The sequence below is a fragment of the Bradysia coprophila genome, unplaced genomic scaffold (genome assembly GCF_014529535.1).
Source record: "Bradysia coprophila strain Holo2 unplaced genomic scaffold, BU_Bcop_v1 contig_94, whole genome shotgun sequence".
Lineage (NCBI taxonomy): Eukaryota > Metazoa > Arthropoda > Insecta > Diptera > Sciaridae > Bradysia > Bradysia coprophila.
In genome coordinates this window covers 6553720-6569128 of record NW_023504022.1, presented here as the reverse complement: position 1 = coordinate 6569128, position 15409 = coordinate 6553720, and the positions used below count along the sequence as shown (strand labels likewise).

The 15409-nt window shown below is 38.9% G+C and overlaps 2 protein-coding genes across 6 annotated transcripts in view; one reads left to right on the top strand and one right to left on the bottom strand.

Annotated features, from left to right (window-relative positions):
• Positions 1-13490, top strand: part of LOC119085157 (E3 ubiquitin-protein ligase lubel) — a 32017-nt gene extending 18527 nt beyond the window's left edge. For 2 of the 5 annotated variants that reach the window (XM_037195453.1, XM_037195449.1), the window contains exons 12-26: positions 989-1180; positions 1241-1474; positions 1540-1647; positions 1718-2192; positions 2249-2727; positions 2809-5349; positions 5412-7445; positions 7504-7770; positions 7834-8002; positions 8068-8114; positions 8179-8420; positions 8478-8673; positions 8738-8910; positions 9369-9537; positions 13386-13490. In XM_037195453.1, coding sequence (XP_037051348.1) covers positions 989-1180; positions 1241-1474; positions 1540-1647; positions 1718-2192; positions 2249-2727; positions 2809-5349; positions 5412-7445; positions 7504-7770; positions 7834-8002; positions 8068-8114; positions 8179-8420; positions 8478-8673; positions 8738-8910; positions 9369-9537; positions 13386-13415 — 7356 coding nt within the window. In that variant the 3' untranslated portion in view covers positions 13416-13490. Of the gene's footprint in view, positions 1-988; positions 1181-1240; positions 1475-1539; positions 1648-1717; positions 2193-2248; positions 2728-2808; positions 5350-5411; positions 7446-7503; positions 7771-7833; positions 8003-8067; positions 8115-8178; positions 8421-8477; positions 8674-8737; positions 8911-8995; positions 9088-9194; positions 9272-9368; positions 9538-13385 lie in introns of all 5 variants that reach the window. The other 3 variants (XM_037195450.1, XM_037195451.1, XM_037195452.1) reach the window with 3 other exon arrangements.
• Positions 13477-14530, bottom strand: LOC119085166. Its single transcript, XM_037195465.1, has 3 exons — positions 14314-14530; positions 14017-14257; positions 13477-13954 (listed from the first exon to the last, which is right to left on the bottom strand). Exons 1-3 carry the CDS (start codon positions 14415-14417, stop codon positions 13523-13525), a joined length of 777 nt encoding a protein of 258 aa, XP_037051360.1. The 5' UTR covers positions 14418-14530; the 3' UTR covers positions 13477-13522.
• Between the last annotated feature and the right edge of the window lie 879 nt (positions 14531-15409).

Here is a 15409-nt window from a genome sequence, read left to right as displayed (position 1 = left end):
AGTAGAAAGGTAATCACATGTACTATTGAGCCGAATAGAGACTCATTGGTTTGAAAATTAATCCACACTGAAATATGTGCAGTTGAAGTTTTCAACCGAAAACTTGCACTTTTCTTACCAATATTTTTCCAGTTACACGAGCCGTACATGGTGGTGTGGGGTATCATTTGAAAGGTAATTTTATGTGCTTTTGGGCCAAATAGGGTCTTATGGGGGTTTGAAAACATCTACGATGAAATATGAGAAGTTGAAATGTTTAAGTGCCCATATTTCATCGCATATGCATCCAAACCCCATAAGACCCTATTTGGCCCGAAAGCACATAAAATTGCCTTTCAAATGATACACCACACCACCATGTACGGCTCGTGTAACTAGAGAAATATTGGTAAGAAAAGTGCAAGTTTTCTGTTGAAAACGTCAACTGCACATATTTCAGTGCGGATTAATTTTAAAACCAATGAGTCTCTATTCGGCTCAATAGTACATGCGATTACCTTTCTAATGACACCCCACACGACCCTGTACGGCTCGTGTACCTGGCCAATTTTCGGCTTTCGATCACCTTTCACTAGCCATAAAAGCTTCGAAGAATTTTTTTGAGAGTGGTTTTGGCTTCTTCGACCCGGGTCGAAGTCCTTTCTAGGTACCTATAAAAAGTTCCACTAGAAAGCACGCCCGATTTCGGTAGGCTGTTTTTCAAAAGAATCCCTCTGATGATTCCTTATACAAAGTGTTTGTAGGGGACAATGATGCCTCCTTTTACAAAGAATTTGTAGAAGAGAGTGATGCTTCCTTTTATAAACTTTGTAAATAAGAGCGAGCGATGCTCCTTTTACAAAATGTTTATAGAAGATGGTGTTAGTCAATCGAAAATCCTGTAGTTTTTCCAATTCACGGCAGCATTGAGATAATATGTGAATCTTCTCAAAATTCGCTAACTATAAATTTTGGAGTCAGTTGACTACACAATGACATTATCATTTAGACATACGACATACTTCCTGCCCACAAAGAAATGATCGAACAGCAAACTGAGCCTATGGAAGACCGCTTCACACAGAACTCAAATGTCGACAACAATCACAGTACATTTTCGCAAGCTATTCAGACTCAAACGAACAAACCGTCGCGGCTATCACGCTCGCAGAGTAGACACAGTTTCTACGATGATAATCAGGTATCGAACGTAGAATGATTTGTACAAAACGTCCACAACAATCACATACAGAATTTACAGAATTTTTCGGTAACGCCGCCAAGAGAATTCAGTCCAACACCAAAATTTGCCAACAATAAAAATATGCTGGACGATGAGATAGTAGCCTATATTGACCGGAGCTTACAGAGTTATAAAGATGGAAACGCGTACCGGCAACAGACTGAGCGATACAGTAGCTCGAACGATCTAAATCAAAATGATTTTTATTATGAGCACAATCGACGCAATTCAAACTTTGATGACTATGATCGGGTATGCATGCACCAATTATACCCAGATTTGAGACTGCTAAACTTTTATAACAAACAAAATTACAGCACCACAATTACACACCAAGAAATGATGGATTTGCTACACCCAAAAAGACACGTACTCGTCTAACGAGCGAAAGTAACGCTAGCGTAGAACTTGTTCGCTTATTGCGGGTATATAACAAAACTATGATACCGTCCACGCTAAGCTATTAATATTTCCATTGTCGATACTGTGTTCTAGGAAGCCGAGCAAAATCGATTCACTGCTGAAGAACTTCAAGCAGCGCTGACTCACTGTGGAAATCAAAATCCCATCATTTGGCTCAGAGACAATTGGCCGAAACTAATTGATACCGTCCGAACGCTGGCTACCAAATACGGTCAAGAACGGAAGGAAAATATAATCGGAACGATATCGGCAATTGAAGCACGTGAAGCACTCAGGCTACACAAAGGGAACGTCTGGCATTCGGTGACGGAATGCATTGAACAGCGTCAGAAAAAGTTCAACGACATAATATCCCGCGGTAACTATTCTAGGGAAGACATTGTTACAGCATTGACAGCACATAAGGGAAATTTGGACCTGGCATTGGTGGAATTGGGGAAAACTCAACTAAAACCATTTTTGATGCGCATTTGGGGACCGCCATCTGGAGTCGATAATGATAGTGGAAATGTGTTGGGAGCAGAAAGTGCTAGCGGACGTTTTTCTCGTATGTTTTTGTGTTCCTTCGTTTATAGAATTAGAAAAATTAAAAATTTCTTTCAGAAGAACTATCGTCGTCCGTACAGAGATTCATCGAAGCGAATGCATCAATAACGGAAAAGTCCACCTACGATTTACGAGCGCCAAGTTCTCTATCCACGTTCAGCTCCTCTTCCACGCGAAGTGAAAACAAAGAAAACCTTTTCACTGACGACCGCTCCGCAACCGAGTCGAACAACTCGAATATGTTGCGAGACATTGAAACTCTCATTGGAAATATGGAGCAGACACAAGCTAAGCAAAATGAGAATATGTTGAAAAACATAGAGACTATGCTTGGTCCGTTGCTCGTAAAACAATCGCGACCGCAGTCAAGCAATTCGGATTTCTCTGCAAACAGCTACGAGCGGATCTATGTTAAAAGTCCGATCCCGATCAAAGGCACAGTAGCTGCACAGCAGAATGATTTCAATGTGGAAAATGATGTTCGCAATTTTATGGAAAAACATATTCAAGAAGTAAATCCAGATGTGGTGGAACAGGTTGGTCATTGATTTAATTTACGATTTGTAGGAGTTAAGTCAGATGCAACAGACATTTCTGACTCTAAAATCATTTTCCAGGTTGAACGGGACCTTATCAATACCATTGATCAGAGTCATGACGCCATGGATATGATGACCAATATGCAAGAATTGATCGATGAAGCTGACTTAAGCGAATTCGAAGAAATGGAAGCAGGTCCAGATTTCAATGATGCCGAGAGCGAGGAAATTCTATCGATTAACGAATTTTTGAAAAATCAAATTGGAAGCAATTTCGGAAGTGTTTTGGAGCCGGCAGACCATCTGCAGATACTTGTTGACTCTGAACAAACCATTGTCGACCACATTGAGGAAGAAGTGGAACAAATTAACCAACAAGAGGCAGCACTTCCAGCTGGATCAAAAAGGGCAGTTCAAAACGCTGATTTGATTTCACAGGAAGAGGAAAAGACTATAAGGGAGAGAGTAGTTGACCATCCGAAGACAATACTTACAACTGGATCAAAAAGGGCAGTTCAAAACGCTGATTTGATTTCACAGGACGAAGGAAATAAAATAAGGGAGAGAGTAGTTGATCATCTAAAGACAGTACTTCCAGCTGGATCAAATAGCACAGCTCAAAATGTTGATTTCATGTCGCAAAAAGTGACTGATCAGCCAGAGACAATACTCTCGAATCAATCTACTAGCACAGCTCAAAGCGTGGATTTGATTGTGCAGCAAGAAAAAAGCAGTCCAAAGCCTAAAGTAGCCAAGAAACATCAAATAACTTCAAAGAAATCGTCCGACAATGACAAACAACAAAAAATTCCGAAAACTGATACTAAACTGGAATCTACTGATTTAACAGTAAGAAATAGCCACTTAAAGAACGACGTTCGTGGATCATCAAACGCTGGCGAAGCGCAGCCATCACTGACTCTCGACATAAGTAACAAAGATGTTACCGATTCTGCAGGCAAAAGTAAGAAAGTAGCATCTAAACCAGACGTTGTATCTGTGAAGCCTGTTAAATTAATACGAAATGAAACAAAATCTAAATTTACCGCCCAACCATCAAAGGTTGCAACGGGAGCAATTTCTCGCCAGAAAGTGGTTTCAAACGACAATGAGGTGACTGTTGCTGATATTAAACGGCCTCCCCAGACAGTTAGCTCTGTTCAAAACGACACACCAACAGTGGTTGTTTCTACAGAGCAAATATTAACCACCGAAAACACTGAAGTAGCAAGTGTAGTTGAACAAAAAGTAGCAGAATCAAATAATGAAGCTTCAGGCACCGTTCATGATATTACTCTTACGGATCTAAAACTGCCACCTAAGACAGTTCGTTCAGTTAGAAACGACACACCAACTGTAGTTGTTTCTACGGAGCAACTATTAACCACCCAAAGCACTGAAGTAACAGGTGAAGCTCAACAGAAAGTGGTCGAATCAAATAATGAAGCATCAGGCAGAGATATATCTTCAAAGACTGTAACATCACCAGAAGCTGGTGATATTCAAGAAGCAGGCAGCTCAAAATCTGTATCACAACCCACATCCACGATGAGTGAGCCAGAGGTTTTATTGTCATCATCTCAACTAGCGGCATCTTTAAAACAAACACAATCACCAAAACAAGTGAGAAATGAGGCAAAAACTACTAAGAAAGTTCCAGCATCAAAGGCTGCAAAAGCATCATCTAAAACAAAAAAGGTGTCACACAAAAGACTAGCGAAACATCCAGTTCCGAATATTTTAATCGAAACTGAGCCAGCGATCCAAGGGACAACCAATGATATAATTCTTCTGAATCAAAGCGATGTCGAACAATCGCGAACAGCACCAATAGCAATCAATGAAGCGCCAAATTTATTCAATGAAGTCCAATCCAACGATGGACATCGGGAAATATCAGAGCAAATTGTTAAGGATGAAAATGATAACCAAATGAACACTACCAGGGAAATCGCAGAAGAAGAACCCAACGGTGCTCAACGAGAAGAAATAATTGAAGAACCTGATCAAACTGGGGATGATCAGATCAATGATATACTTCTTGGCGAACGAGAAGTTGAGCCTGTCATTTCCGAAAATGTTTCCTATTTTGAGGAAAATGATGGATCATCGTGGCAAGAAGAGATTCCTGACGTACGGGTCACTGATGGAGTGAATCACGGTCACGAACGAGAAGTTGAGCATGTCATTTCCGAAAACGCTACTCATTTTGAGGAAAATTATGAATCATCGGCACATGAGGAGATTCAGCACGAACAGGTCGATAGAGTAGTGAGTCACGATGCAGAAGATGATCACGAAGGAGAAGATGATCTCGAAGGAGAAGATGATCTCGAAGGAGAAGCTGATCTCGAAGGAGAAGATGATCTTAACGGAGAAGATGATCTCGAAGGAGAAGATGATCTCGAAGGAGAAGATGATCTCGAAGGAGAATATGATAGCGAAGGAGGAGATGAACACGTGATACCAGTAACTCGATCGACAATTGTCCACAAGAAAAACAGACAGACTCTAAATCGAGAGAAGCGAGAAATTGCAGACGAGACTGAAGATATAGAATCGAAACCTCCACAGCAAAACCTTTCTGATTTGGTTTATGACACGAAACGTTTGATTCAGGTGAGTAATTCATTCCTGCTTCAAATTCTATTTCTAAATTTTTTATTAAAAAATAATTTCAGCAAATGAAAGACGAAATCAATTCGGACATTGCTTCATTCGTCTCCGATCAAGAGTATTCTGATTATAGTAACACAGAATCGCAAAGTTGGACCGAAGAAGAATTTTCAGGAGGAGAAGAGGAAGGAGAATACGAAGAAGAAGAGGAAGGCGATGAGGGCGATTACGATGAATATGATACTGAAGAGGATGACTACGCCGACGATAAAAGTGATTCTGAAGCTAAACAGACTATATCGGGCGAATCTGACGATGAATCAGTTTTTTATGAAAACGAGGACGACAATTCTATTGAAGTCAGACATCTCACGCCAGCAATTCGAAGTAGTCAAAGTGTAGATAGTGAACAGTTTGTTGAAGCCCAGGAACACCTCGAATTCCAAAATATCGCTGACGACATGAACAATGAATTCGAAGCTCTATTGCCACCACCTGCGTTTAGTGATGAAGTAGGTGATGGTGAACCGATAACCGACGCTATTCAGTCAGAATATAGAGAAGAACTGCAAACTATTCCCAACGACGCGAACCTACCACCTGAGAAACTGCAGCAAAATTCTGTTGAAATACAGAGCGACGAGGAAACGGATGCTTCTGAACAAAGTCATGGAAGCTCAGCAGAGTCGGACTCGGAAGGTGATGTTGTGAACGTAGAATTTGAAAGCATTAAACGAAACTCTATCGATCTGCAAGAAAGTGCTGTATTTATACAGCAACAATTGAATAAGACAACCACAGTTGTCGTTGAGAAAAGCTCGACTGAGCTTCGAGATGATGTTAGTCCTGTAGTTGAAATTCCAAATGTCGAAGGTCCTCCCAATTCGGAAGAAATATTCAATACATCCTTAGACACGCAAGTGAGTCCTGGAGAAGAGCCGATTAATAACAATGTATCGATTGAAGATGCAACACCGCAATCACCGTCATATCAGGAATACAGTAAAAATGAGAGAAAAGAAGAACACGAAGAAGATGAAGATGAATCTGAAGAAGATGAGGAGGAGGAAGAAGAGGAAGAGGTAGAAGAATTGGAAGTGGTAGAAGAAATGGAAGTGGTAGAAGAAGTGGAAGTGGTAGAAGAAGTGGTGGAAGAGGTAGAAGAAGAATCTGAAAACCGAACTGAGTCTTTATCTCAAAACTTATCACAAAATCCTCTCAAGAACGAGCAGGTAGAGGCAGTAATTACAAGTAAAACAGGCACAGTTACACAGAACGTAACAGAGAGAGAAGTCTCTTCAGAAGTGGTGGTTCCAAGTAATGAAGATGTCACCTTTTCCACCGACATTCATACTGAAGTTGAAACAGTTATTCCAAACCTCGATGACCACACATCACACGAAATTACTTCCGCCGAGGAAACGATAGCTACTGAAACAGCAACACATACAACAACAGTGCAAGCCAAACTGACAGAATCTCATACTAAAGCAGTAACCACGTCTGGAAAAGCTAGTACGTCTTCAGAAGCTCGTGATAATCAACAAGCCGGCAGTTCAAAATCTTTAGTGAGTGCAATATCATCGAAGAGATCGGAGAAAATGGTGCATGCTTCCCAGCCGACAACTTCGATGCAAACACAATTACCAAAACAGGTGAAAAGTGCTACGAAAACTACAAAGAAAATTCCCGTTCGAAAGACATCCTTAGCCCTATCTGGCCCATTTGGTGCAATACGAACGACCAACGTTCGTGCCATGCAACAAGAGTTGCTAAACAAGACCACCGAAAAGCCTATTCCCACAAAACCATCCAAAATTGTACCACCTAAAGTTTACACCAAGGCCAGCATAACATCGCTAACCGAGCGCATTACGAAGTTCATAAAACCATTTTCTAACGCAAGTACCAGTAAAGAACCAGTAGCTGTGGTCAAAAATGTAATTCCGAAAAAGAAATACCACGAAACGTGCTTCAGCGATGACAATCCTACGTCTGATGAAGAATCTCCGCCGATACGACGACAGGTTCCGATACGTCAACAGAGTATGCCTAACATAATGGCGACTGAACTATCTGAAGAAGAAGAGACGCCAGAAGTAAGGAACTCTTTGTTAAGTTATCACAATTATGACCAATACGACAATTTGATTGCAGAGAATAGCCCGTCGTCTTTTAGCTGAAGGAAAAGTTGCAAATTTCGTGGAAGCTCAACTTGCGGTAGCACTAATCGAACAGAAGTTCAATACAGAGCATGCGATCTGGGCTGCTCATGAATGTAGTTCTATGGAGCAAGCACTAGCGTTGCTGCAACAAGAGTGCGAACTTTGTACAGGAATCTATCCGATGAATCAGATCGTTACCATGCTGAAATGTACTCACAGCTGTTGCCAGGAATGTGCTAGGAATTACTTTACAATTCAGGTGAGAAAATCACGTGAAACGTTCGGATTTGAATGGGTCAACTAAGTCTAACTGCTTCCTTAGATAACCGATCGAAGTATTACTGATTGTGTCTGCCCGTTCTGTAAAATGCCTGAGTTAAATGATCCAGAAACCACAGAGGATGATGTTCTGGAATTTTTCTCCAATTTGGACATTTTGTTGAAGAATATATTGGAAGAGACGGTTCATGAATTGTTTCAACGGAAGCTTCGTAAGTTTCATTTTTCTACGGTGGTTCTTATACACAAATGTTTGAATGACCGTCTTTCTTCTCAGGTGACCGTACCTTGATGCAAGACCCGAATTTCAAATGGTGTGTTCAGGTTAGTGTACACAAAAATTGACTAACCAGACAAGCAATCGTTAGAGTAATTTCATTTTGCGCAGTGTTCATCCGGCTTCTTTGCAAGACCTCGACAAAAAAGACTGATCTGTCCCGATTGCGGTTCAGTGACCTGTGCACTTTGCCGGAAAACATGGGAAAAACAACACGAGGGAATCACTTGCGAAAAATTCGCCGAATGGCAGGAGGCTAACGATCCCGAGCATCAAGCGGAAGGAGTTCAATTGCATCTACAGCAAAATGGAATCGATTGTCCGAAGTGCAAATTTAAATATTCACTGGCGAGGTTTGAATGTTATTAACTTCATAGGGTAAATCAGGGAAAAATAATTTTCTCTTGTAGAGGTGGCTGCATGCACTTCACGTGCACTCAGTGTAAATACGAATTTTGTTACGGCTGTGGTAAGCCTTTCCTGATGGGCGCCAAATGCGGTTTGTCTGAGTATTGTGCAAAGCTGGGTCTGCATTCACATCACCCGAGAAATTGTCTCTTCTATTTGAGGGACAAAGAACCACGAGACCTTCAAAGACTGCTCAGAGTAAGATTTAAAAAAAAAAAGAAAAAAAATCTTGAAAGGGACACTGCTAATGATGAGTGTGTAGTTGAACAAGGTGGAATATAAAACAGCACCTGATGATGCTTTGACTGAAGATTCTGGAGATGGTGCGAAAGCAATTGCAAAATGTCCTGTTCCCATTCAAAAAGAGACTCCCACTGGTTTGGTGGATACAATTTGCAAGAATGATGTGCCCGCCGAGCATGCTGGAATGTGTCGGTAAGTACTGTTGGTCGGTTTGCTTTCGAGAATTTCAAAACGAAAATGATTCCATTGGGTGGTATACTGAACTGATAAATTCTAGCAATCACTATATCGAATATCTTTGCAAAAAAATCACCGACCATCGAATAGACCCGATATCCGTGTTGTCGACGGATGATTTAGAAATTTTAGGTAAAAAAGCGATCAATTTGAATGAATTCGAATAAAAAAATTTAATTTCTGATTTGAGAATTTAATCGATTAAAACTCTCTAATTTTATTATCCGACACTCGTGTAGTGCGTAGGGCAGCTATACGCTTGCCACCTCGACCCTATGGCATCATTGAATCATTTTTTCGTACCGAACTGTACAAGGTATTTTCTACCGAAACCGAGTGCCAGAGTTAACTAACATTTGGTTTTTCTTTTTTTTTTCATTTTCATTGTTTTGTTCCACACTCGGGTTTTACAGCCAACATTACGTCGAATATCTCGTAAGTGCGGTGGCTAAGGCTAACATTGATTCGTTGCCAATACTTGATTTGACTGACTGTGTGCAAGAATTGCGACGCCGTGGTATTCCATTACCCGAACGCGGACCATGGGACACAGACGAAATTTACCGGGGAATGTGTCAAAAGGTTTGCATAGAACAAAAGGAAAAAAACCGAAAATTTTGTTACATTTTCCACTTTTGTGTTTTGTGTTTTTCTTTCGCATTTGGATCATTTAAAACGAATTTAAATTTCCCACCGTCACTACCGTACATGTTACTAACTAGACCGTAGAATCATTTTTTTTATCGAAATTGACGAGTGGATTTCGTTTTGGGATTGAGCTTAAAAAAATGTCTTGAAGTAGAAACGGACCATTGGAATACTGAAAGGTCCGGAAAAAACATTAAAGGTGCAGAGTACAGAAGATGGAACTGTAAAACCCGAATGATTGATTAACGATTTTGTTTTATTGACGGTTCATTCAATGCTACGACTATTTGGATTGAGAATGATATATTCTGCCTGCACCTGTTTCTAAACAAGTATGGCCTACGCTATGTGCTATGTTAACCAGTATTTTGCATCATTGTAGCTAGACCATTTGCCGTTTAAACATTCTTTTCTTCAGAGAAAAGAATCACAAAAAATAGGTAATCCTAATCCACCTATATGAGATTTACATGCTACATGTGTTGTGAACCGTGCCCTTCATAATTCATGCACTTGTTTCAACGTACTCAGCATGTAATAGTAAATTATTGACATATGAGGGAGGCATCGAAATTTGACAAGATTTCGCCTATATGTCAATACGCTTTTTTAATTTACAACTCGACTTTTCAAAATTTTCACTCGAATTGTTATTTATATGACAAGGCATTCCCTTGAAGGGAAAAATATTAGTAGGGCTCACTAGCTGAACAAAATACATTTTTTGGTGCATTTTGGTATAAAAGCGTGAAATTTTCACCATTGATAAATATGCGTTTGGAAAAGTGACCTCTAGCGCCATATACATCCGGGTGAAGCTTTAGATGCAGAGGTAACTTTGATTAATTTCTGTGTAGCGGCTATCGAAGCTACGCAGGTAATATTGGGCTCAAACGAAAGCTAAAGGTTTAAAGTTTTTTTTATGCAAAAAAAATCCAGAATTTTCCGTTTTTCCTGCAGTTCTTGCGAATTTTCTTAAAAATGATACTTTAAAACTGAGGTGAAAGCTAAGTAATTTTTAAAATTCATAGTTACACGTTCAGTTTCCGAACTTTTAACGATGAAAAAGTTTTTGGATGTTCCGCAACAGAGGCAACTAGTTTCAGTTTTCATCGAAAATTTGGACCCCTTTGCATGACGAATTTTTTACGTCAAATTTTTTTTTGTAAATTTAATTTTTAATGAGACTAGTACTGGGAACGCTAGGCTTGATCTAAAAACAAATTAAAACCAGTTTTTCGATTTTTTTAAAAAAAGATTAAGTTCATGAAATCTGCTAAAAACTGCCAATTTTGCTCCTTCGGCGAACTTTGACAGACCCTTACAAATTCCATAAACACCTCAAACAGCACCAGATTACTTTAAACGCTAAGCTGAAACCCTAGGATTTCAAATGCTACCAAACGCTCCACCTCCCGATCAAAGGATGTATAATTTGTCATGTGAGGTATGTGGTGGGACCCAATTTCGAGCAAATTTCAAAATATATGGGAGGTATTAATTTTACATGATCTGAGCTCTTAAGCGGCTTGAAAGTAGCTTAAAACATTAGATTAGATGTTTAAGCCACCTTCGAACCTAATAGACTCAATATCACGTAAATGACTATTGTACAAGGGCACTGTTTCTCGGTAAAAGATTATCATTCTTCATCGAAATAGAATCAGCGTTGGTTGGCTAAATAATTAGTTAACAGATTTTTAGAACTTTTAAGAATTTTTAGAATTTTGGAATTTAATTTGTATTATATGGCGAATTCCATGAACTGTTCGATCGTGATGAACGAATTTTCGTCTTGGAATAGTTCGAAATCTACAGGAAATTTCTTAGAGCCAACGTTCATGAATTTTTATGTCATCTACTGCATTGAAAAGAGTCCAAGATGCTCTAAGAAAAGTGTGGATTGATTTATTATTCTGATTTGAAGTTTCGTTAGTCACGAATAGGGCTAATTATTCGGAGTTTTCTGTTCCCAAATTCGTTGAAAATAAAAGAATTTCTAAGAATTGTTTTTGAAAAATTTCTTAAAATTTTTAAAAATCGTCAAAATTTTCAACCATTACTTAAGATTCACAAAAAATTGATAAATTTGAGAATTTGTAAGAAGTCTAGGAGCTTCAGGACAATTCAATTCACGCCCTAAGTCCACTGAAAATTCAACATTTGAAATGTCGAACACAAATCAGACGCTCCGCCCAATATGAGTGATTCACCAGAGCCTATTTTTAGGAATTTAATTCTGAAATATTTCTTTTAAATTCTTTTAAAAAAATAAATCAAATTCCTAAATTTCTGAATTTACAAATTAAGGATTTGTTAGGAATTTTGTAAGACTTTTAAAAAACTAAATTCTTAAAAATAGGCCCTGTGAAACACGATATTCTCATATCAGAGTGCGTTGAAATTTGTTTTTCAATGCATTTATTCACCCAGACTTACAGCGTGAACTCTACAAAATTCCTACAAATTCACAAGAAATCACATGGACGTCGACAGTGTTCCAAAACGTCACTGCCACACTCATAAATCTATTTTTGACACCAGTACGTCACTTTGCGACCCCTTTATGTACCGAATTACCCTACAGTAATAGTAAACTTTCGAAAAACCAAGAAAAAAATTTCTTGGTTTTTTGGGTTTTGTAGCCCATTTTCACCGTGATGGGTTTGTAAATTTTCCTTGTTAAATATAAAAATCCTAAGGACGTTGCAACTTGCATTGAGACACCTCAAGCATACTCCTTATGGTATTTTCTATGTTCCCGAACCTACCTGCTCACCAATGGCTGTAAAACAGATCTCTTATTCCACATTTTCATCAATAACCAAAAAAATTCAAAAAAGCCTCACGAAATAAAATCGTTGTCTCTAACATTTCTGCAGTAGTAAGTGAAGGCGAGAGGCAGGGGAACATAGAAAATACCATAAGAAGTGTGCTTGAGGTGTCTCAATGCAAGTTGCAACGTCCTTAAGATTTTTATAATTAACAAGGAAAATTTACAATCCCCTCACGGGGAAAATGGGCGCCAAAATCCAAAAAACCAAGAAATTTTTTTCTTGGTTTTTCGAAAGTCTACTGTTACTGTAGGGTAATTCGGTACATAAAGGGGTCGCAAAGTGACGTACTGATGTCAAAAATAGATTTATGAATGTGGCAGTAACGTTTTGGAACACTATCATAGGTATACTGATAGTAACTTGCTATAAAAAGATTTTCGAAGAAAAGTTTCTTCTGAGCCGAGCTATGAGAGTTGAAAGTTCCAATTTTCCATATTTCTAAGAATTATTTCAGAAATATTCTTAAAATCTTTCAAGTTCTCAAGAGTTCCTTTCTCCTTTCTTAAAGAGAATTTTAAAGAATTTGAGGAAGTCGATTTAAGAATTAACAAAATGTTTCCCAAAAAATTCTTAAACTTATTACAAATTCTTACAAACTTTCGAACAATAAGCCCTAGACACGGGACACTGGATTGCTTCATATATGCCGCAAGATTAATGATCTTGTGCTGCTTGCAGTTAAATTCGAATGTAAAATTACTTTACTTTAAATGTAGCCGAAACGACTGGGTTTTGTTTATTATTTGCTGCTTGACTTGTACAATTAAGGAATTTTGCCCCGTAATGTCGATGGCTACATTTCTTACGCTTAATTTGGTTTCGCTTATTATTCATCAATTACACTCATCCTTCGAATGCCCATCGAGCTAACAATTTTGCATGTGAACAGATTGAAGATCCCGTGACAAAATACGACAAAAAAATTGATAAAATTTCTCCTTTCAGATTGTTGAGAAACAGATACCACTGGATTAGATTCACTTCCACGACGGTGCCGTGAATCCAACGTGTTAATTTAAAATAAAAACATTTTTGGTTTGATATCACAAACAAGTCGAAGTTTAATTTACCTACCCCGCAAGTCACTTAAACATTTTGCTCAACATTGACTGGGTGCCACTGTTTTGCTGTTTCTGTTCGTTCATTTTCAACACATTCGCCAACAACAGAATGCCCTTCCTTTGCTTCTGTGCTGCCGATACATTTTTCGCTTTCTTTTCGGCTGGAAAATTCTTCGATTTCTTGGCCTTATTCGCCTTTGGTGATGCTAGTGGAACTTTGATCGGTTGAATGACTTTCGGTTGTGGTGCAGTTACATTTTTCGATCCTGATGCTGTGGTATCTTTCAGTATCAAACCAGCGTTTTTGTCCCGTTTCCGCTTCTTAGGATTCACCAATTCCAATGCCGATAATTGAACTATCGGAGGTTCGATGGACTTTGGTTTCGATTTGTCTTTGTCTTCAAATCGGATGCTCGATCTGCTCGTTGAATGACATAATTTGCAGGTAATTTCCTGTGGAATCAAATCGAAAAATCAATTGCCATGCACTCAAATGCACAAAAGCACAAACTTACGGCGACGTTATAAACCAATCGGCTGTACTTCCGTCCCAACTTCTTTTTGAATTTAGTGCCATTGCTCTTACATTCCGCATTGGTTGCCAATTTCTTGTATTTTGCTTTGCGAACCTTACGAGCTTTGATCGAAAGTGAAAAGTTTCTGCTGTCTCTGAACGATGTGATACATTTTCGGCATGAAGAATTCGGCGATTCTATCGAAACGTTCTCAGCTGCTGCTAAAGTTTGAATTCTCGACCTGGTTGCAACGAGATGATAAATTTGGCGAATCACAATTTCTTGTCAACAACTTACAAGTAGTAGCAGTTGAGTAATTTGTTTGTCCTACTATCACCGTCTACTACTGTTGCCGCTTGGGACAAATGTTGTAGAGTTTGTAACAGCAATTCCGAAGACATTGCAGTTAAAATATCAAAACAAAACCTACAGCTTATCCTTCTGTCAATCACCGTGCACTCTTACCAACTGAACCAACATCACCAACATCAAGATCAACATCTATTGAGATATCGTTCCCTTTTCATTTTGCTGAACATCCGCGTGAACATCCACATTATATCAATTTTTCACTTTTTTCAGTCGTGGGTCGATGAAACAGTGATCACCTATTCCCAGCTTCGGCACACCGAATAAATAGGTCACTTCCAAGGCCCTGCAAAATGTCAATCGTCATCCCCAGAGAAGCCAACACAACCTCACTTTGAAGTTTTAACGAACAAATTTGTTTAAGTTGCGGTTATGTTTGCTTCTATGGATGACGGTCGGTTGTTTTCGGCCTGTCAAAATTCGTTTTTACCGTACGATGGAAGAAACCTATATTATTTTACATAACTGTAGGGATAAAAAGATGAAAAGTAGAGTTTTCGTGTGAATTTTGTTGATCCGAGGCGAAGCCGGTGTCAATAAACATACGAAAACGAGACTTTTCATTTGTATCCCGAGTTATGTAATGGATTTTACATGCTGAGGGTGTCCAAGGACATGAAAAGTACGGTTTTTGGCGCATGCAACATGAAATTCCGAAAGTACTTTTCCGTGTGACGTATCGAGTTTTGTAGGCCTGCTAAGAGAACCGAAAGTAATTACATATCCATTTCGAGGGGCGAAAGTTTACTTTCGGTTTTCTCAGCAGGCCTACAAAAAATTTCAAAAAAAATTTTTATTAGTCACTTTTTGGTACAAAGTTCACAAAGTTTTTGAGCTTGCAATACTTTATGCCAATGTAGTGACGTTATCTGTCAAATTATATGGAATTTATCAAACATCTACACGTTCAACACTACTTATATCGTGTGGCAGGGGGCTAGTTGTAGACGGTTTAAATGGTTTTTGGTTCCAATATAAGCTTTGATTCACAAAAAATTTGGCCTAAAGAATTCTGGAAAAATTG